The sequence below is a fragment of the Ascoidea rubescens genome (genome assembly GCF_001661345.1).
Source record: "Ascoidea rubescens DSM 1968 unplaced genomic scaffold ASCRUscaffold_14, whole genome shotgun sequence".
Classification (NCBI taxonomy): domain Eukaryota; kingdom Fungi; phylum Ascomycota; class Saccharomycetes; order Ascoideales; family Ascoideaceae; genus Ascoidea; species Ascoidea rubescens.
Window position 1 is genome coordinate 100,551 of NW_017962926.1, and position 22,167 is coordinate 122,717.

Consider the following 22,167-nt stretch of genomic DNA (forward strand, 5'->3'; position numbering starts at 1 on the left):
TTGGGTTTTGCTCTTTACTTTTTGAGTTTGTCTCAATTTAAGACACAAAGAACAACAGTTGGAGGAAACTGATGATTTGATATTGGAAATACTCATTTATTCAATCGTTCAAAGGACTGGTGAAAATCTGAAAAGAAACCATAGGTTTTTCTTTTGCAAAACCCCCAATCGAAACTGTTTCCACGAATTACTTTTTGCCAAACTGAATCAATAAAAAAGTCTATCGCACTGGCTGCTCATTAAACGCTGCTTATACTCTCACTTGTTGCAATTCACGGACTTCTCCGTTTTTTTTCACTGGCACAATTTTAAGCTTTTTTAATCCAAAAGCCAATTTGAAAAATTTTCTCTTTTACTTTTGGCTTTGAGCACAGATAGAAAAACCTCATTCCCCTGCTGTTCGTATTGGGGAATCTGCTTGCTGCTTGGAGATTGCAATCACTGCTGTGCTGGATGATAGCTCAGCTGCAGTGATAAAGATTTCCTCTGTGCTCTTTTTTCGGTGTCGCCGGTCTCGTGATAGTCTTTTTGGGTTCTTATCACACGCGCCTTTTATTGGAGGGCGGATTTATGACAGCTCTCGTTTTACTTTCTCTTCATATTCGAAGGGGATCTACTTTGGCTTAAGCTTTCCGGTCTCAGTAAAACAATGCACAGCTCTATCGTGGTTATGGATAACAGTTGTGCTCTTCCTCCATTCAAGCTGAGCTGCTCGCAGAATTGAGAAACTGTTATATGTAAACGTATTACAAAAAACCAGTAAGGTAATCCTATTCAATGTAAATCATAAAAAATCAAAATCAAAATGTTAGAATAAAAACAAAAACAAAAACAAAAACAAAAACAAAAACAAAAACAAAAACAAAAACAAAAACAAAAACAAAAACAAAAACAAAAACAAAATAATAATCTTCCATAGATGGTTTGTCAATTGAATTTTTTTCCTGAAACTAAAATTATCAATAAACCATCAATTTCTTGTTATCGTTTTTAAAGAATATCCAACTCAAGTAAACCGCCAATAGAAAAGATACCACAATAGTCAACACACTGTAAAATGTAACATAAAAGCTAACGGTTCTAGAAACAATATTGTGAGCAAATGAACTAGGCAAAAAACTCTTATACGATTCTTCAAATGTGAGAGACTCGGCATAAACTTGTCTTTCCTTATTATAATAACTAGCCATATAAAATTGGAATGGAGCTGTCGCAAATAAATCAAATAATCGCGAATTAGGAGTTCTCAATATTTGCCAAATAGGATACCCAATGAAGCATATCGACAATATTATACCGACAAAACATATAGCAATCGCTGCGTTCTTTGGAACTAGATTGAACATTTTATTTTGGCTCCCTCTATCTGAATTGGAGGTTTTATTGTAATTTCGATCAGCATAAAATTGGATCAATGACCCTAAACATAAAATAATCAAAGCAGTGTATGCGAAATAAACCACAGTCAATGCAATAGTTAACCCTTGTTCAAGATCGGTGTAAAAGGATCTTATGATCATATTAATGAGATACCCAATAACGAAATAGATATTAAAAACAAACAATGAAACAAATCTCAATTCAGCAGTCTTACGGGTTCTTTGAGTCAATAACGATTGAGTTTGTATTTGCCTGTTTATTCTTTTATCTTCCTCATCCTCATCCCCATCATTGGAATTACTACCATTGCTTGTAATGGGTTTATTACTAGATTCTATAGTCTTAACTTTCTCATTTCCATCGACTCTTAATTCATCATGAAAAAATGAATTGTAATAATAATATCCTTTAAAATAACAATAACTTAGGCAGATAAATCGCAACACAGATATTCCGAATATCGAAAATCCAAACAGAACAATAGTGACAAAAAAATCATTGTTTATCATCTGATTAAAGTAATCATACACATAAAAGCAATATGATAGCTGTCCATATTGATTTAACACAAACACATTTTGTAAAAACAAAATAGCCAACACGAGCGACTTGATCGCAATCAAATTCAATGAAAACGACTGGTTTTTAGACTTATCATCAGTTGGTTTATAGCTTCGGATCTGCCAAAACAAGAAACCAACCAATATGCACACAAATCCCTCGCCATATATGACTGATGCAAAATTCGATTTAATAAACTTTGTGGGAAATTCAAAAAATGTGTACACATTTTCACCAAATGCATCAAAAAACCTTTCCGGTACTGAACCATTCATTTCATCGTTGAAATTATTAGTTTTGACAAAATACACAATTTGCAATGCAATGATAACAGACGTTAATAAAAACAAAATGACAATAAATGTATACTCAATTTTCAAATTCAAGACGGATTGGAAACTTTGAAGAGTTGAGTTTGACAATGTGAGTTTCCTCCTACTATCTGTTGATTCATTTGATGACTTTATATGATTGATATTATTGATATTGTTGTTGACGTTATGAATACGCTCAGGATTGATTTGGAACCCATTACTTGTGCCTTCACCCAACTGGTGACCTGAAGCAATGGCTAGCTTTTCATATGTGGCTTTCTTCTTATTAAGATACTTTTTGGTAGTTTTCCATTCTTGAGACAAAGACTTATTCTTTAAACCCTTTTTAAAGTTTGTTGCAACCTTGACACCAGATACAAGATTCATTAGCAATAAAAAGAAATAGAAAAAGAAAAACACCTTTAATGTAAAGAACTTGATGGGGTATTGGTGCACTGCTCTGTTTTTGAATATGGTTAGACATTCATGCAATGCAGTGAAAAAATACAATAGATGGATACACCATGTAATAAAAAACAAATTAAAATTCTCTGTTGATGCTGCATAGTCATTGACACAGAGGTATACTGGTACAAGGCATAAAAATATGACAATGTAGTAACTCATTTTGGTGAATTTGAACATGTCTATAAACAACAATAGAAACGCTGGTGACATGAATCCACTTAAGATTAAGCCAGATCGATGCAAGTTGAAAATGTTGATTAATTTCTTTTTTTCAAATGAAAAACCAACGTTGGAAGAACTCAATCGGTTGAATACGTTTCTTGCGAAAATAAAAAAGACAATGAATTGACATAGCAAAGTTAATGCGGAGATACCAATCAAGAGATAACTAAAAGCCTTAAAAACAACAGGAGTGTTACCAAATGATTTACCAAACAATCGGATTTCAGTCTCAGAAGAGTCATCAGGATTATAGACAAAGGGTATGTTTTCAAATGAAGTGGCCGTATTTGAGTATAAAACAGCAGTAAAAATTAAAATTAACGTCAAGAATATTAAAAGAAAAATAAAAAGAATATTATTTTTTTTGCTTAAGGAATGAAAAGTTAAAATAGCTTGATAGAATTTAGCATATAAAAGAATTATAGTTGGCAAGAAGATATCAAAAGTAGTCGAGACAGTATCTTCAGTTACATATTTAGTTAAATAAACAGGTTTGAATAAAAAATTATTTCGGACTTCATAAGATATATCATAATAGGTGTTTGATAAGATGATTAATTTGATTAAGATAAATAACTGAAATGGAAGAGAAACTATGATATTCGCAATTGAAATGAAACCAATAATTCTAAGAACTCTTGTCTCGCCTGCTGTTAATTGATCGACATTTTCAGATGTCGAAGGTTTATTTGGATTGTAATTGGAGTTTTCGTTGAGTGAGATTCTACTCAAATTATTTTCATTAATATTATCATGAGTATTATTGGGATGAGCAGCATCAATTCTGTTATCATCGCTATCATTATTATGAAAATTTACTTGTTCATTATCGATTCCTTGGAAGAATCTTGTTGTATCATCATCGGTATATTTTGTATCTGGAAGATTGAAAAGATCCAAATCATCGTCAAAAGGAACGTTGTCGTTCTTACTCGAATTATCTTTGTTCTTATCTTTTTCACTATCGGGAGCTTTTAAGCTGGGATCTTTTGAATGAGTTGAGCCATTTGATGCAGTTTGTTGTTGTCGCAGTGGGTCGGTGAAATCATTCATTTCATAAGCAGCTGAGTTGGCAGGAGCCATTTTAAGAGCGAAATAAAGGCCGATTTATCTGATGTGAATGTGTTAAAATAAATTATCAAGTGAACAGATTTAATAGAAAACAATAGTGGATTGAGAGAAATAATTGGTTTAAATGGGTCTGTTTTTAAAAGACTGAAAACCAGAGGATTGAGACAGAAAAATCATTGTTATCCAGCTTTTAACATTGAAGTGTATTTATAGCCTGGGAGCTGAGTGAGGAAAACAAACATTTTCATGGATCATCCAAGTTAAATTCTGCCCTCCAACTGAATAGGCCCACTACTACGGGTGCTGCAGTGCAAGCAAAGAACATGCAAGAACTAAAATACCGGATGCTTATTTTCAGCACCTCTCTTTCCATTTTTAGAATAGCTCCGAATAGAGAAAAAGCATGTGACCTAACATGCTTTTAAACACAGATACAGCCCTATCATTGGTTAAACAACAATAATTGAGAGGCTGATATTTTACAGAACCGTCTGTAGTTGTGTGTAAGGTTTTATTTCAATGCCTGCTAAAGAACCTGATTTGGCTAGTGATTTAATGCAGATTATCTTTTATATTCAAGAAAAAAGTAAAAAGTTATATGGACGAGTTGGGATTCGAACCCAAGACCTCTTGCTTGCAAGGCAAGCGCGCTACCACCTGCGCTACACGCCCGATAGTTTTTAGGAGTTTCGCGTCAAGATTTTTATAATATTTATGTGATATATTTTAGAGTATTGGAATTGATATTATTTTTTTTTTAATGTTGGGTATATATTATTTAGTATAGTTGTTTAAATAAATGGTTTTGTGTTTTATAGACCAAATGAAAATGTGTAAGTAACCGATATTGATAAAACCAAAAATGCGCCGATTGCCCAAATACCATGATACCATTTATTTACAGCACCAGTTCTGGAAAAGGAAGGAATTGGCATTATAGCTAATGATAAGAAGTTATAGTTTTTAGTTGAAAAGGGTGGATAGCGACATTTTAATAAAAACTCATTCCAAAATGGTTGCTTTACCATTGTTCTTTTATGGACAAAGGAATCGAAAGAATATTTTCCATGATAGTTTCCATAGCCCGATTGACCAATTCCACCAAAAGGAGCATTAATTACTGCAGGTTGAACTAATACATCGTTTACTATCCCAGAACCGCTTCTAATTCTTTTAAAAAAATATTCAACTTCGTTTTTGTCATCTGAAAATATATATGCAGATAATGGTGTGTCATGGTATTGAATAATTTTATCGCAGGCTTCAACCAAATTATCATATTTGACAATGGGTAAAATAGGACCAAAGATTTCATCACTCATAGTGATATCGTCCCATTTAACATTTTTCAAAACTGTTGGTTCAATGAAATTAGTTTTAGAATCGTAATGACCACCAGTGACTAATTGACCGTTACTGTTATTTAAAAGATTCATTAGCCTGTCAAAATTTTTTTGGTTAATGATATGAGCAAAGTTCTCGTCTGAAGAAGTTAAATCAGGGAAAAATTCATCTTCGATTATTAACTTGATAAAGCCTGTTGTAACTATATCATAGATTTCTGATGGCACTAACAAATAATCAACAGCAATACAGGTTTGACCACCATTTGTGAATTTACCCCATAAAATTCTTTTTAATATTGTTTTCAAATTTTTCTTCAAGTTGATGTTATTTGTAATGATTGCAGGAGATTTCCCACCTAGTTCTAAAATGACCGGGGTGAGGTTTTTTGAGGCCTTTTCGGCTACAATTCTACCAACAGTTTTTGAACCAGTGTACAATATTTTGTCAAATGGTTGATTTAATAAAGTAGTCACTTCTTCAACTGAACCATTGACAAATTTTAGAACATTTTGATCAACTCTTTCATTTAATTTTTTAATTAAAATCGAGGTGAAATGCGAGGTTAATTCGGATGGTTTTGCAATAACACAATTTCCTGCAGCAATTGCACCAATAATTGGTTGTAAAGTTAATAATAAAGGGTAATTAAATGATGAAATAATCAAAACAACACCAAGCGAAATACTTTGGATATAAACTTCTTTGGTTGAACTGAATAAAAAAAAGGGGCTTTTACTGATATATTCCGGCTTATCCCACTTTTTGAGGTTGTTAATGATATAATTTAAATCATTGAGTAAAGTAGTGTATTCTAGCAAATTTGTCTCAAAGGCTGGACGATTGAAATCTTTTATTAATGCTTGCTTGAATAGTTCAATGTTATCCTCAATTGCAAAATAAATTTGTCTTAACTGATCCAAACGATACTCAATGTCATCGAGTCTTCTGGAATGATAGAATTGATGAGATTCCTGAACAATAGTGGGAATTTCATCAATTGAAGTGTAAGGAAGCAACTCAATGGAGGAAGATGTTCCTGTAACTGTACCATCAGTGGTTTGGTTTGTCATTGGTATTTGAAGCAAATATAGCAAGAATATTGTCTTGAAAAAAACAATTGCTGAATTGCTGCTCCAGTTTTCAGCTCCCTCTTTATACAAATACTCCTTGTTTAGATTCACCATTTTGGCTTTCTGCTCTTTCTGCCGGATGCTGTTTGCTCCGGGAACCAGGGTGCGTTGATCTGTCCCCGCAATGTTAATCCGCATCCGCAATGCTGATGCACGGCTGAGTCAGCACACGTGTATGTCGAAAGCCATGTCTGCGGGTTTGAGCCATCAAAGACCACACCTGTGGGTGCTGCGCTGATCTGCTACGTGTTAAAAAGCGAGGCCGACACCCTCGAAACTACGACCAGCGGGAGTTATCTCCGCTGTCACTACCCGGCCTGTGCTTTACTGGGACATCGCTCCAAATCTTCAGAGCCGGGTCACCCCCTGCCGCTGGATTATTAATAGAGGTGCAGTTATAAAACAAATAGACAGCGCATCAACCTTCATCGCTTTCTATTAATATTTTGGTATTCTTGTTCACTGTTTTTCTGTTTTTCTAAAAATTAGTCAATCGTCCAACCTATTTAACTCTTTTCTCTTCTGCATCAATTCTTGTTGGTTTGTCTTGTTTCTCTTTTTTCAAGTAAATCTCATCTCAAGTATATCTCTTCTCTTCGATATCAATACAATATAATACTATATAGATCCAAAATGAAGTTCTCCATAAAGACTTTATCTGTTTTATTAGCCTCCATCTTATCTGTTACTTCTGCCAGCGAAGCTACTGCACCCGCCGACAGTGCTGTTGTTAAATTGACCTCAAAAAATTTCGAGTCCTTTATTGAATCTCATCCTTTAGTCTTAGCTGAATTTTTTGCTCCTTGGTGTGGTCATTGCAAAACTTTAGCTCCTGAATATGTCTCTGCTGCAGAAATCTTATCTAAAAAGGACATCCCATTAGCTCAAATTGATTGTACTGAAGACAGAGATTTATGCACTGATATTGGTATTAAAGGTTTTCCAACTTTGAAAATTTTCAAGGGTTCTTTGGAAAACCCAGCTGATTATCTAGGTGCAAGAAAATCTGATTCAATTATTAGTTATATGGTCAAACAATCTTTGCCTCCTGTTCAATTGGTCTCCACTAGTGAAAATTTAGACGAAATCTTAACTGATTCAGTTGATTCGATAGTTTTACAAATCATCAATTCTGAATCCAAAAATAATGAACAGAATCAAACTTATTATGACCTTGCTGGGGCTTTAAGAGAGAAATACACCTTTTTATCCACTTCCAATGCTGAGTTAATTAAAAAATACAATGTGAATTCAAATGCTCCAACTTATTTAGTCTATAGACCAAAGGACCCATCTGATCCTTCAATTTATAATCAAGAAAACGACAAATCAATCTCATTAGAAGATTTTATTTCAAGTGAATCTAAACCATTCTTTGGTGAAATTGATGGTTCCACTTATCAAGAGTACATGTCTTCAAAATTGCCCTTAGCTTACTACTTTTATGAAGACGCTGACGACAGAGCTAAATGGGAACCTTTTTTCTCCAAATTAGGTAAGGATCTTAGATCAAAACTAAGTTTTGTTGGTTTAGATTCGAAAAGATTTGGTAGACATGCTGAAAATTTAAACATGCCTTTACAATTCCCATTATTTGTGATTCATAACATTGAAGAAAATCTTAAATACGGTATTCAACCATCTGAATCAAAACAATTCACTGAATCCAGCATCTCAACTTTTATCGATGAATACCTTGAGGGCAAAATTGAACCAACTATAAAATCTGAAGAAATTCCTGAAGTTCAAGAAAATAATGTTTACAAATTAGTTGCAAAGACTCACAACGAATTAATTAATGATTCTAAAAAGGATATTTTTGTTAAATACTATGCTCCATGGTGTGGTCACTGCAAAAAGTTGGCTCCAATTTTTGAAGAATTAGCCGGATTATATAAAAACGATGCCGAATCGAGTGAAAAAGTTTTAATCGCTGAATTAGACGCTACTTTGAATGATGTCAACGTTGAAATTTCTGGTTATCCAACTCTTATATTGTACCCAGCTAACGATAAAGAGAATCCAATTGTTTACTCAAAAGGTAGAGATTTGGAATCTTTTATCCAATTTATCAAAGAAAGTGGTTCTAACAAAGTTGATGCATCTTTAATTGAAAATGTCGAAGAGGAAGAAGAGGAAGAAGAAGTGAAGGAAGAAGTGAAGGAAGAAGCAAAAGAGGAAAAAAAAGAGGGAAAAAAAGAAGAAGTTAAAGAGGAAATTAAGGAAGAAGTTAAAGAAGAGGTTGAAGAAGAGGTTAAAGAAGAAGCTAAAGAAGAAGCTAAGGAAGCTAAACAAACTAAACATGACGAACTTTAAGATGATTACCATTTAGTTCTATTTCCTTTATCTTTATTTTAACTTTGTATTGATTTATATATAAAATTATTTCATTTCTTCATTTGGCTTTAAAATAGTTAATATTTTCCATTATTTTACAAAAATTTTTCAAAGAAACAACTTAAAACAAAAATAAATAAGTAAATTAGTAAATAAATAAATAAATATATTTAAAATTTATTCCATGTCACTTGAGATGTGTATAGTATACTCGATTGTGAATGGTAACAAACTTCTGATTAAAATTAAGCTTAATTGTAAGTCTAAGTTGAGTTGAATTAAGTTAAGTTAAGCTAAGTATTGAAATTGAAAAAGATGACATATTTTTCATTAGAGAAAGAAAGAAGATTTTTAGATAATATAGTTTTGTATTATGTAAGTGAGTATTTTAAATAAGAAGAGAGGAAAAGAAGAAAAGTTGAGTTTGGTTGGGAGAAAATTTAAGATTTTAAATTTAAAAGGAGTAAAATTGTTGAGCAAAGAAATTATATTGAAAAAAATAAATAAAAAATAAAAAAGATAAAAATTGAAGCCAAAAAGTTTAGAGCATTTTTAAAATTTAAACGATTATTTAATTATAAAATTGAAGTGATAATAGGAGAAAGAGAAACAGAAAAAAACAAACTAGATAGATAATAGATAATGAGAAAAGTTGGATGTAATTAAATTAAATTAAATAGAAAAAAAAAAAGGTGAGTATGAGAAAGGGGAGGGGAAAAAAAAAAAAAATCTAGAATTTCCAAAAAAAATATGATGATTATATATGATATATAAGAAATTTCAAACAATTTTTTTCCTTTTCAAATTAAATAGATTATAAGTTGATTGCCGTAGAGATTTATTGTAAAAGGTTGAGATATTAAATGTAAATTATCAATGAGTAATGATTAAGAATTATTTTAAAGAGAAGGCATGAGGAGCTTCACCTTCGGGACCAATAAATTGAGGATCTCTCCATGGACCAACATCAGCCATGTATAAACCACCCTCAGCATCACTAACAGTTGATTTACCGCCGAATTTTTCAGGCAAGTTTTCAATTGGAATTTGTTTTAGTAATTCAGTTTGGTAGGTTCTACCCAAGATAAAGATTTTGTTGACGGTTACTGGGTCTAAAAAGGGTTTGAATATATTAAAGACAGTAGCAAAACCAAAGGGAGCATTGATCAAGTAGAATTTGCCCATTGTTTCAGGATAGTAATCTTGACCAATTTTGGAGGCTTCTCTAACATAAGATAAGACTTGGTAAGCAGAGGAAATGGAGATGCCCTTTAGGTCCATGATTGTGCAAGAGGTTTCAATCAAGTAGCCAGATCTTCTTGAACAAGCAGGCAAACGATATTTTTGAAAGGATTCGTATTCCCAGATCAAGTTTTTGATCATTCTTTCTTGGGTTGTAATTTTGTACATTTCAGTGATATTGACGGAGCCTAATTCTTCGATGTAAATGGGTCTGCCATCTTTATCAACCTTGTGATAGTATTGAGGATAAAAGGAGGCCACTATTGGTTTTTCAGTGTAGACAAAATCAGAGAGGATGGTGTCGACACCATTTTCTTTTCTCCAAGCCTCACAAGCTATGAACATTTGTTTGGATAACTGGACATCGAATTTTCTTGCTCTGAGGAATCTCAATAGGGTGGGATCATCGAGCCTCTTTGTGTAGTTTTCAGCTTTTAGTTGGTTTCTAAAGATGTTCAATTTGGCAGTTTGTTCATCAGAGAGGTTTCCTGGATAGCCAGTGGTATCGGATGGAGCCACTAGTTGTGGGAAGGAACTTAGGAAATCTTCTTGGGAGAGAGACATTGGAGAAAACAGGGCAGCAGAGCGAGAAGCAGAAACAGCAGAAACAGCAGAGGCAGCAAAGAGAGAACAGCACAGCGAGAAATGGCTCAACAGCTCTGTGTTATCTCTCCAAAGCTCTCAGAGCTGCGGTTTCCACGTATTGAATTCCGGGCCGGGTCACGCGTAGCACAGCGCCAGCGGAACGGGCCTCGTTGGATCGTGCTTCCGGTGGTTTTGCTTCTTCTGCTTCTTCAGGCGCTGGCGATGCTGGCGATGCTGTTCTATTGACTACATACCCTACTCTTCCTCGCCCTCGCCGTCGACGACCCTCTTGCTCTCCTTCATCAACTCGTACAACTGCACGATCTGCTCCGGACTCATCTTGTCCAACTGACTTCTGGTCAACGAGTGCTGCTTCCACTGACCATCACTGATCATCGTCAAATATTCCTGCCACGACGTCAAAAACCCCACAATTTGCAACGGGTCGCTGATGTTGCGATGTGCCCTGAACTCTTCCTTCACATACATGTCTCCTAGAAACCTCTGGCTGGCAGGCAAAAACCGGTGTGCTCGAAGAATTCGTCTGTAGAGGTACACTGGGGGTAGCAACGCAGGCCCCTCTCTCACCGGTCTTCTGGGCCGGACGTAGCGTGCCATCGATGCTCTCATGCTGATGTGCTGGTGTGTTGTTCTTGTTGTTTTTGCTGCTTCTGCTTCCTGTGGTGTCTCTTCTCTTCTCCAGCCTATGGCGCTCGCTCTATAACAAACAATCTGTCCGCGCTGTTCCTCCGCGCTCGCCAACTTCTTCCGCGCCGTCTGCAGCCGGGAAGCGTTCCGCACTAACATCCGGCACCCACCCATCCGGTGGCGACTCTTGTTCTTAACGAACGTATCCATTGCGCAAGTTTGCAAAAATGAAAGATATTGATAAATTTCACATTGGCCAAACAAATATCTTCTTTGAATCTCATTGGAAATTTTTTTCACTTTTTTTTATTTTTTTTGTTTCTTACAAATAGAGAACTTTCAGTTTTTACTTATTCATTTTTTCATTTCATTTTGGATTTAATCTTTTTTTTGTCCAGTTATTAATAACATTATCAATCTTATTGTTATTATATTATTGATTTCCCAGATTATATTTTTTTTTTTTACTCCTACTCTTACTCTTGTTATAAATATTCCATCTTCATTCGAATTCCATTCCATTCTATTGTCTGCTCCATCACTACCTGGCTTTTCATTCATATTTTTTCCCATCTCCATCTTTTCAATAAAGAAAAAAAAAGAGTTCTTTATAAACTCTTTCTCTTAATAAATAAATACACAAATATTTTGTTTATTTATTTTATTAATATAAAATAATATATTATAATATTGCAACACCTTATACTATCCTATATTATTTCAAAAAGTTGACTAAAAAAAAAAACTGCAAAAAAAACAGAAAAAACTACAAAAAGAAAGTAAGCAAACAACAATAAAGAAAGAAAAATTTTCTATATTTCTTTTATCTACTTTTATTTCTCATTACAAATCAAACAAAAAAACCAAACAAAAAAACATTTCAATAATACTAACTTACCTCCTCTCATTTTCTTTCCATGTCTTTAGTGTCTACAATTTCATACGCTTCTGCTGCCAGTAGTGCTTTGGCCACTGCCACCCAAAATCAATCGTTTTCTACTTCCAACAATGATGAGCCAAAAAATGCCTCTTCAATAAATATTGTTTCCAATAATCACTCTAATTCCACAAATATCATCACAACCACTCCAACCTCTTCAACTGCTTCCTCCACTTCACCCACTACAATTAATACATCTGATGCTAAACCATCCTCACAACCAACACCTTCAACACCTTTGAGTGACTCTTTGGACTCAAAAAAGGCCCAAATCAAATTTGCAAAACCTAATAATGACAATAATCATAGTGCAATCACTAACAATACCTCAAATAACCATAAAAAATCGAGAAAGGATAAATCCAAGAAAAATATTTCAAAAGGATCAAAAGATCCCAAAGACTCAAAAGATCCCAAAGACTCAAAAGACCCAAAAGACCCAAAAGACTCAAAAGAACTAAAGAATAAAGACTCTGGAGAACAAAAAAATAAAGGCCAAAAAGATAAAGACTCGAAATCAAAATCAAAAGAACCAATTCCTTCAGACTCAAAAGATAAAAAATCAAAAGACTCCTTCTCAATAAATATCGATTCTGATGACAAAAAGAAAAATCTAGCTCCTGCTCCTGTTCCAACAAAAAATCCCTGGGCAACTTTCTCAAAATCCTCAAACATCCCACTTATCTCTGACATTTCAAACTGGCCATCTCCTCTATCCGACAAAGATTCTACTCAACTAAATGATAATTCCAACCCAATCTCTTCCCCAATTCCAACTTCAACCTCAAATACCATAAAAACTAACGCAAAGGAAAAATGGATACCATACCATGACGCCTCTTTAATATTGCCTTCTTCAAAATCAAAATTTAAATCTTCTTCAACAAATAACCCAAGTAACCCTATAACCAAATCTTCTTCGAACAACCCAAAGAAATCTTCAAAAAATTTCAAAAAAAAATCATCTCAATCTTTAAACCCAAAACATTCCAATGGAAATGGCAATGGCAATTCTAATGGCAATTCCACTCTCAATGGAAACTCTTCTCATTCTAACAATGATGATTTTAACACCCCCAAATCAAAATCCTTGAAACACAAACAAAAAAAATACTCAAACAAACAATTTATAAATAAAAAAATATCAAATACTGATGACTCAAAATCAACTAAATCTCACAAATCATCCAATAAATCAATTGATTCTACAAACGAAAATACACTCACTACAACTACCACTACTAACAATTCAGAGCTTTCTAACCAAAATCTCGAAAATGGTAGCTCAATTCCAAATGAAAAAAATAAATCTAACCAATCTGATTTAGAAAAAAATCTTGTTAAAACTTCTCACAAAGAGCCTCATAAAGAACTCTCAAATGATCATTCTCACAACCATAACCATAGCCATAACCATACTCATACTCATACTCATACTCATACTCATAATCATAAAAATGAATCAAATCACAACGATCATTCTGAATATGAAAAATCTTCCACCAAAAATTCCTCTCACAATCCTAATCGCCACTACCATCACAATCAATATCGCCAAACTCGTCGTTTTAGTAAATCGTCAACCAACAATTATTCAAATGGTAATATAAACGGCAGCTCTACCTCTAACTCTACTTCCACTCCATCTACCAATAGTGCTGTTAATGACCCAAATGCTGATAATTTTCATCCAAATTATAAATATAATGGACAGTCAAATCATTACCGCAAAAATTCAAAATCCTATCATGATCCAATTGCTTTTGCTCTAGCCAATCCATACCCAATGAATTACATGAATGGTTATATTCCTAGTAACACAAGAAATTCAAGAAGAGACTCATTTATAAATTATTCCCAATATTATTATGCTTCATATTACACCGTTGCTTCTCCTATTATCCCAGCTTGTCTCAATCAAAGATACTCTTATGAACCATATAAACCAGAACTTTATCCTGAACCATTAAGCCTGGTAATAGCTCAAATAAGTTATTATTTTTCAATCAATAATTTGTTAAAAGATTATTATTTACGTAAGCAGATGAATTCACAAGGTTATGTTCCAATAGGCATAGTTAGTCAATTTAAAAGATTGCAAACTTTATCTGGTGGAAATAATGAATTAATCTTAGAGGCATTGGATAAATGTGAAAAGGAATTGAATATTATTGATATCAATGGGTCAAAAGTAAGAGTCCGTAATTTTTGGGCTCAATGGGTACTTCCATATGAACAAAGAGATGAACATGGAAAAGATGAGTTTGTTCAAGAGACTGTGAATGATGAAACAAAAGATAATCTTGATATAAACGCTAGTGCTAATAATGAAACTAATAATGAAACTAATAATAAAGAGAAAAAGCAACAGAATAATTTTAAAGAAGGAATTGACTCCAAGTAATGTGTGAATAAAAGTTGATTAAATTTAAAGTCATATTCTGTTTGTTTGTTTATTAGTATTTTTTTTACTTTCTCCTTCGAATGTTTATAGTTTTTAAGATATCATTTTGTTGCTTGTTTTATTTTATTTCATTTTATTTTACTTTATTTTCATTCATGTTTTTTTTATTTATTTTTTAATATTTTTTTTTTTTAAAAAAGATTTTATTTATTGAGATATTGTTTTTATTTTATTATTTTACTATTGGAAAGCTATTTTAATTTATTTTCTCTAATTTATTTCACACTTTTTTTTAAAAACTACTCTATTTTATTAATGATGTACTAAAAGGAAGAAAAAAAACCCCAAAAAAAAAAGAAAAAAACCCAAAAAAAAACCATTACAACTATAATCATAAACAATTAATTAATTAATTGAACTTCAAACCTGGAAGAATTATGAAAAGAATGTTTATAAGAATGTTTATTTTAGTTCTATTTTAATTCTATTTTATTACTATATTACTATTAATGATAGCTTTAATTAATTGCTTGAGGTTAAGAATTAAAGAGAATTTATAAAAATGATAAAGAAAAAGATATATATATATATATGTGTATATGCATGATTTAAAATTGCATTTTTTAAAGTATTGTTATATGAATTCATTGATTTTTATTACTATAATTATAAGTATTATATTAGTATTATATAGGTATTATATAAATTAATTGAATTTTTTTTTTATTTTTTTTTTTTATTTTTTTTTTTATTTTATTTTCCATTTTATTTTCCATTTTATTTTCTTATTTTCTATTTTTTGTGATAGATTATAAATGAGATTCAAAAAGGGTATTTGGAAATATTTCGATTGAATAATTATCTGGATCTTTAATAAAGGCGATATTTTTAATAAAACCTTTGTTGTATTGTAAGGACCAGGTTAGGTTTGGAAAGGTTTCGGACAATTGGCGACAATAGGATTGGGGATCGTCCATTGAGATACCGATGTGACCATAACCTTGAGGAGGGTCGTTACCGTTGTGGTAGCCCTTGAAGTTGGGATCAGATTCAGTGCCCCAGTTGTGAGTTAGTTCTAGGATAGATTGTCTTGAGGATTGTAGGTCCTTTGTGAGGGGCAAAGGAGTGTCTTTGGAGTGGTGGTAGCCTAGGAAATAAAGAGTGAATTTGGCAGATTCAAAGGATTTGGTGGATAGTAGTTTGAAGCCGAGAACGTTTTGGTAGAAGTGTAAAGATGCTTTGGGGTCCTTGACTCTAATCATGGTGTGGTTGAAGAGATAGTTTGAAGAGATGTCGAGTTCGATGGGAGCTGAAGGGGTGAGGTTGGTTGAGAGTTGGTCGAATGGAGAGACTTTGTAGTTTTGAATCAATTCAATCCAGTAGCCATCGGGATCGAGAAGAAAAGCAATGTCTCTTTGGTTGCCATCAGATAGTGTCTTTTTGAACTTGTATTTGTTGGGAAACTGTTGCAAATAGGAGCAGGTTTTGACCAAGTCGTTGACAGAAAAGCAAATGTGACCAAACCCTCTATGGGGCTCGACGTTGCCGTTGTTGAGAGAGTAGTTGGGATCGAGCTCTGTGCCGTGGTTGTGGGTTAGCTCGAGAACACCATCTTTTTTGGCCCAGTTTTGGTTGTAGGCTTTCAAAGCAGGGCGGTTGAAGGCAAGCATGTAGAGGGTGAAGCTCTTTTCGGGAAATGGAAAGGTGGAGACCAAATCAAGACCAAAGGTGTCCCTGTAGAAGGGAAGCGAGACGCTGGGGTCCTTGATCCGGAGACAGGTGTGGTTGAGGGCAAAGGAGTCGTCGAATGTAACAGGCATGGCGGCGTGGGCAATGGAAACAAAGACATTAGTAAGAGCAACTCGAGCTGATTATATGTGCCGCCCAATCGGGAAGACACGCAAGCGCACGTGAACCATCACGTGGGTCTGCGTTGCGAACGCACCCGTGACCTGCACACGCCGGCACACCGCTGCGTCTGGGCGGGGCCGAGTCGGGGAGCGGGGCTCGTGAGCTGGCTTCTTTTGGCGTCTGGAAAAAACTCCCCTTCAGTGTCGTATTTTGCAATCTTAATTTGTCTCCAGTTTGGTGTTGCTCTTCTTTTATCTTTTATCTTCCATTTGTATTCTTGTATCCCATCTCATATAAACTGCACTGGCCAGTTTTGCTTCTCCTTCTCTGATTCGCTACCATGAACTACACTTACTCTGACGACGAAGTACAAAACAACTACAGGGTACGTAATACCTTAGCTAATCGCTCCTTTCTCTATCTTCTTGATCTTCTTGCTCTTCTTTATTCTCTTTACTCTCTTTACTCTCTTTACTCTCTTCTTATTCTCTTCTATTCTACTAACCTCTTTCTCGTTCTCTAGCGATGGCAAAGACTCAGACGTGATCATGGCGACAACGCTGCTTCTCTTCCAGAGTACATCCTTCTCTCCAACTATCTCAAGGCTGTCCATCAGCAGCAGTCTCTCGACAATGGCTCCCTCAACCTCCACTCCCTCCAGAACAATATCAATCCCAACGTAAATCCCAATCTCAATCCCAACATCAACAACCCCAACCTTAATGCCTCCATCAGCAATTCCTCCCTCAACTCCTTGAACAACTCCAGTATCGCTTTCACCAACATCAACAATAACATCAACAATAACAACAACAATAACTCCTTTTTGCAACAGAACTTGATCAATAACCAGCTAAACCATCTCAACAACCCTATCATCAACCAACCCCAGTTGCAAAACAACAACGATCACATAAATAACAACTCCATCCCTCAAAACAATAACCAGTTGTTAAATCAGTCCCAGCTAATAATATTCAATGCCCAGTTCAATGCCTTCAAATTTCTTGCCAAACAACAAGTTCCTCCTCCAGAAGTTCAGAAGGTTTTGGCTACTCATTACTCGGCCATAACGAGAATTCAAAATCAGCAAATCCATTTAAATCAACAAAACAAACTCCAAATCCAAAACCAACAGCCCCAATCCATTAATCAAAATATCAATCAAAATATCAATCAAAATATCAATCAAAATATTAATCAAAATATTAATCAAAATATCAACCCAAACATTAACCAAAACATTAACCAAAACATATCTCAGATTAATCAACCTATACCTCAAATCCAAAATCTATCTCAATTACAACAACTACAACTATCCCTACAATCTTCTAATCCAAATCAACCCCAATTACAAAATATTCAAAATATCCAAAATATCCAAAATATTCAAAACCTCCAAAGTATCCAAAATATTCAAAACTTACAAAATCTACAAAATATTCAAAACTTGCAAAACCAACCTCAAAATCAGCCCCAAAATCCACCCCAAATTATTAGCCAAAATCAATCTCAACCCCAATCTCAATCTCAAATTATAAACCAAAACTTACAAAGCCAATCTCCAATAACCCAAAACCCTTCGCAAATCCAAATACAATCTCAGATTATTAACAAAAACCTACTCAAAACTCCCTCTTTAAAACAAAGAACCCCAAGATCAAAATCAAAAAAATTACCTTCAAATTCTCCTGCCCCCATATCCTCTTCAAAAAAAAACTCAAGAGCAAACCTGCCTTCAACTTTAATCCACCATCAACACTCACATTCTCATTTACAATCTCAAAATATATCAAATATCCAAAATATCCCAAACATCCAAAACTTATCTCAACTACATCACTTGAAAACCTTACAACAACTCAAAAAGAGGCCAACCTTCCCCGAAAAACTCTCCCTACCAACTGAAGTATCAAAACTAAAAAAATTATATCCTTCCTCTGACATCAAAGCTGTCAACGATCCAAACGCCTTTGTTGATTGCTTCAATCTTCCTCCAACTTTAACCTTCATCGATGCAAAAATCCCCTACAATTTCATCTTCCCAAATACAAAACTAAGATCAAGTGTTCCCTCTCTAGCGCCTGATGCCCTATCCTTTTTAAACCCAAAAGACGCTCACGACATTAAAGAATCTTACACATACCTACAAATAGAAAAATCTATCCATTTACTCAAAAACTCAATCAAATCATCCTCAAATCATCCCTCCCTATCTCTCAATGATCAAATCGACCTACTAGCTCTAAATCTACTAAATCACCAAAAACAACTAAGAGGAAAACTACTATCTTTTAGCTGGTACCAAAGATCTCTACTAACAAACACTCATCCAAATTTCCTAGCCAAATCAAGAAAACTATCAATCAATGACTCTATCAAAACTTCCCAAATTCACATCCTAAACCAAAAAAATCACAAAAAACATCTTCAAAACTTCAAACTAGAACAGTCTCAATCAAAAATGAACAAAATAACTTCCTTAATCAATATCAAATCAATCAAAAAACAAAATAAATTTAAAAAATTGAAAAATAAAATCATAAATTTTCACATTGCTTTTGAAAGAGAAACAATTCGAAGAATCGAAAGAAATGCAAAACAACGTCTATTAGCTCTAAAAGCTAATAACGCTGAAGTCTATATCAAATTATTAGACGAATCAAAAGATAGCAGAATCACTCATCTTCTACGACAAACTAATTCCTTCTTATCAACTCTTAGTAACGCCGTCAAATCTCAACAAAAAGAAACTCACGAACTAAGTATAAAAGCTGGCCATAAAATTGAAACTGATGAAGAATTTAAAAAACAATTTGGCGACGATGCCGATAGTGGTGATTTAGATTATTATAATGTTGCCCATCGAGTTCATGAAAGTATTACAAAACAACCCTCCATTCTTGTCGGCGGTACTCTAAAAGAATACCAAATTAAAGGTTTGCAATGGATGGTTTCCTTATTCAATAATCATCTCAACGGTATTCTCGCTGATGAAATGGGTCTAGGTAAAACTATTCAAACAATATCTCTAATTACTTATTTAATGGAGTTTAAAAAAATTCCCGGCCCTTTTTTAGTTATCGTTCCTCTCTCAACTCTAACAAATTGGAATTTGGAATTCGAAAAATGGGCTCCTTCTGTTAAAAAAATCACCTATAAAGGAACTCCAACACAAAGAAAAAAAATGCATGACGAAATTAAAAGAAAAGATTTTCAAGTATTACTAACAACTTTTGAATACATCATTAAAGATAAAAATCTTTTGGGAAAAATTCCCTGGGTTCATATGATTATCGATGAAGGTCATAGAATGAAAAATGCTCAAAGTAAATTATCCTTTACTTTGTCAAACTATTATCACACTGACTATAGACTAATTTTAACCGGTACTCCATTACAAAACAATTTACCTGAATTATGGGCTTTATTGAATTTTGTTTTGCCTAAAGTTTTCAACTCTGAAAAATCATTTGATGAATGGTTTAATACCCCCTTTGCCAGTGCAGGAGGTAATGATAGATTGGATTTATCTGAAGAAGAAACTTTATTGATTATTAGAAGATTGCATAAAGTTTTAAGACCATTTCTTTTAAGAAGATTGAAAAAAGATGTTGAAAAAGACTTGCCTAATAAAGTCGAAAAAGTTATAAAATGTAAAATGAGTGCCATCCAAGTTAAACTCTATCAGCAAATGCTTAATCATCATTCTTTATTTATTATGGATAAAAATACTAATAAATTGGCACCAATTAGAGGATTGAATAATCCAATCATGCAACTAAGAAAAATTTGTAATCACCCTTTTGTGTTTAATGATATTGAAACTGCAATAAATCCTAGTAGAAACATTGAAAACTCCATTTGGAGAGTCGCCGGAAAATTTGAATTACTAGATAGAATTCTACCCAAGTTTAAAGCTAGAAACCATAGAGTCTTGATGTTTTTTCAAATGACTCAAGTTATTGATATCATGGTAGATTACCTCGACTATGTTGGCATAAAACATTTAAGATTAGACGGATCCACAAAGTCTGATGAAAGGCAAGAAATGCTCAAACTATTCAATGCTCCCAACTCGGAATATTTTGCATTTCTTCTTTCCACCAGAGCAGGAGGTTTAGGGCTAAATTTGCAAACCGCCGATACTGTTATTATTTTTGACACTGATTGGAATCCTCACCAGGATTTACAAGCCCAAGATAGAGCTCATAGAATTGGTCAAAAAAACGAAGTTAGAATATTGAGGTTGATCACTGAAGATTCAGTTGAAGAAATGATTTTGGATAGAGCTCATCAAAAATTAGACATTGATGGAAAAGTTATTCAAGCAGGTAAATTTGATAATAAATCCACAGTAGAAGAGCAAGAAGCATTGTTAAGGCAATTATTAGAAGCAGAGGAAGCAAAGAAAAAGGATTCAGTTGAAAATGAAGAATTGACTGAAGAGGAGCTTAATGAAATTCTTGCCAGAACAGAAGAGGAAAAAGAACTATTTGCCAAAATGGACCAAGAAAGAAAGAAAAACTGGATTGAAAACTATGGTTCACTACCTAGATTGTATGCTGAAAACGAGTTACCTGGCTTTTTCAACGCTGAAATTCCAAGAGAGAAAGAAAAAACAGAACTTATTTTAGGAAAAAGAATTAAAGCTAAAATATCTTACAAAGATGAATCTGAAATTGATTGGTTAAAATCAAATGATTTAATTAATGAAGGTGCAGATATTAAAGAAATAGAAGCAGAGCTTGAAGCAGATACTTTTGTAGACGTTCCAGAAATTGTTGCAGAAGTTAAAATACCAAAGAAAAGAGGTAGAAAACCCAAGAAACTTCTTGAGGCAATGGCAGCAGCAGTAGCATCCAACGGCAGCGTATCAATCAAAGCTGAAAATGAAACTGAAAGTGGAATTGAAAACGAAAACAACGAATTACTTTCTCTCGAATCACCAAGAAAGCGAAAACTATCCAATGCTCCAGATTCATCGCCTGTTTTCACCGCAGGAAAAAAAATAAAATCAGAGAATCCCATCTTCAGTTTAGGAAGAGGTAGAGGTCGTGGAAGAGGGCGTGGAAGAGGTAGAGGCAGAGGTAGAGGCAGAGGGGGCTTAAAAGGTGTTGTTTCTACCCGACCTTCATCAGGCGAAGCTATGAAGCTCTCTACTGAAGAACGAATTAAATTAACCCATAAATTAAGACAATTGTTTCATACTGTGGATAATCTTAAAAATGAGGAAGGAAGAGAATTAACTGAACTATTCAAGAAAAAGCCTTCCAGGAGGTTATATCCCAATTATTATATGATTATTCGAAATCCTATTTCATTGAAAGAAATAAAGGAAAAAATATCTAGTTTTTCGTATTTCTCATTATCAGGTATACTTGATGATATAAAATTAATGTGTGCAAATGCTAAGGCCTTTAATCAAGAAGGTTCTATTGTTTTCAATGATTCCATTTCATTGGAAAAAGCAGCGATCGATAGATATAATGAATTAATGGCGGAAGATGCGCCTCTGTCCAGAGAGTAGTATACTATTAAATTATCCAATTGATAAAGTTTTTTTTTTTGTACCTTTTTGTTTGTTGTTAACTATTTTTTATTTTGTGGTTTTCTTTATAAAAATTATTTTCTTTATTTTTTTGATTTATTTGGCTCTTAATT

At 33.8% G+C, this 22,167-nt stretch overlaps 8 protein-coding genes and 1 non-coding gene across 9 annotated transcripts; 3 read left to right on the forward strand and 6 right to left on the reverse strand.

Moving 5' to 3' along the window:
- Positions 1 to 959: 959 nt before the first annotated feature.
- ASCRUDRAFT_9733 (uncharacterized protein) lies at positions 960 to 4,028 on the reverse strand (the record flags this gene model as incomplete). Its single annotated transcript, XM_020195237.1, has 1 exon — positions 960 to 4,028. One exon carries the CDS (start codon positions 4,026 to 4,028, stop codon positions 960 to 962), a length of 3,069 nt encoding a protein of 1,022 aa, XP_020045275.1.
- Positions 4,029 to 4,615: 587 nt separating this feature from the next.
- Positions 4,616 to 4,688, reverse strand: ASCRUDRAFT_t146. Its single transcript has one exon. It is a non-coding gene; the product is annotated as a tRNA-Ala (tRNA).
- A 263-nt stretch (positions 4,689 to 4,951) lies between these two features.
- HFD1 (hexadecenal dehydrogenase) lies at positions 4,952 to 6,397 on the reverse strand (the record flags this gene model as incomplete). The annotated part of the gene is made up of 1 exon (XM_020189497.1): positions 4,952 to 6,397. A coding segment is annotated over one exon (1,446 nt), but the record flags the coding sequence as incomplete, so codon positions are not given.
- Positions 6,398 to 7,126: 729 nt separating this feature from the next.
- Positions 7,127 to 8,809, forward strand: ASCRUDRAFT_72060 (protein disulfide isomerase; the record flags this gene model as incomplete). Its single annotated transcript, XM_020192021.1, has 1 exon — positions 7,127 to 8,809. The coding sequence occupies one exon, from the start codon at positions 7,127 to 7,129 to the stop codon at positions 8,807 to 8,809; it is 1,683 nt and encodes a 560-aa protein (XP_020045277.1).
- Positions 8,810 to 9,724: 915 nt separating this feature from the next.
- Positions 9,725 to 10,636, reverse strand: SEC14 (phosphatidylinositol/phosphatidylcholine transfer protein SEC14; the record flags this gene model as incomplete). Its single annotated transcript, XM_020190841.1, has 1 exon — positions 9,725 to 10,636. The coding sequence occupies one exon, from the start codon at positions 10,634 to 10,636 to the stop codon at positions 9,725 to 9,727; it is 912 nt and encodes a 303-aa protein (XP_020045278.1).
- Positions 10,637 to 10,912: 276 nt separating this feature from the next.
- On the reverse strand, positions 10,913 to 11,287 carry SDH7 (Sdh7p; the record flags this gene model as incomplete). Its single annotated transcript, XM_020190852.1, has 1 exon — positions 10,913 to 11,287. One exon carries the CDS (start codon positions 11,285 to 11,287, stop codon positions 10,913 to 10,915), a length of 375 nt encoding a protein of 124 aa, XP_020045279.1.
- A 2,753-nt stretch (positions 11,288 to 14,040) lies between these two features.
- On the forward strand, positions 14,041 to 14,649 carry ASCRUDRAFT_38204 (La RNA-binding domain-containing protein; the record flags this gene model as incomplete). The annotated part of the gene is made up of 1 exon (XM_020190834.1): positions 14,041 to 14,649. One exon carries the CDS (start codon positions 14,041 to 14,043, stop codon positions 14,647 to 14,649), a length of 609 nt encoding a protein of 202 aa, XP_020045280.1.
- Positions 14,650 to 15,393: 744 nt separating this feature from the next.
- Positions 15,394 to 16,472, reverse strand: GLO1 (lactoylglutathione lyase GLO1; the record flags this gene model as incomplete). Its single annotated transcript, XM_020193848.1, has 1 exon — positions 15,394 to 16,472. One exon carries the CDS (start codon positions 16,467 to 16,469, stop codon positions 15,459 to 15,461), a length of 1,011 nt encoding a protein of 336 aa, XP_020045281.1. The 3' UTR covers positions 15,394 to 15,458.
- Positions 16,473 to 18,379: 1,907 nt separating this feature from the next.
- On the forward strand, positions 18,380 to 22,033 carry ASCRUDRAFT_38356 (uncharacterized protein; the record flags this gene model as incomplete). Its single annotated transcript, XM_020190848.1, has 2 exons — positions 18,380 to 21,221; positions 21,363 to 22,033. Coding segments are annotated over 2 exons (3,513 nt in total), but the record flags the coding sequence as incomplete, so codon positions are not given.
- Positions 22,034 to 22,167: the final 134 nt, after the last annotated feature.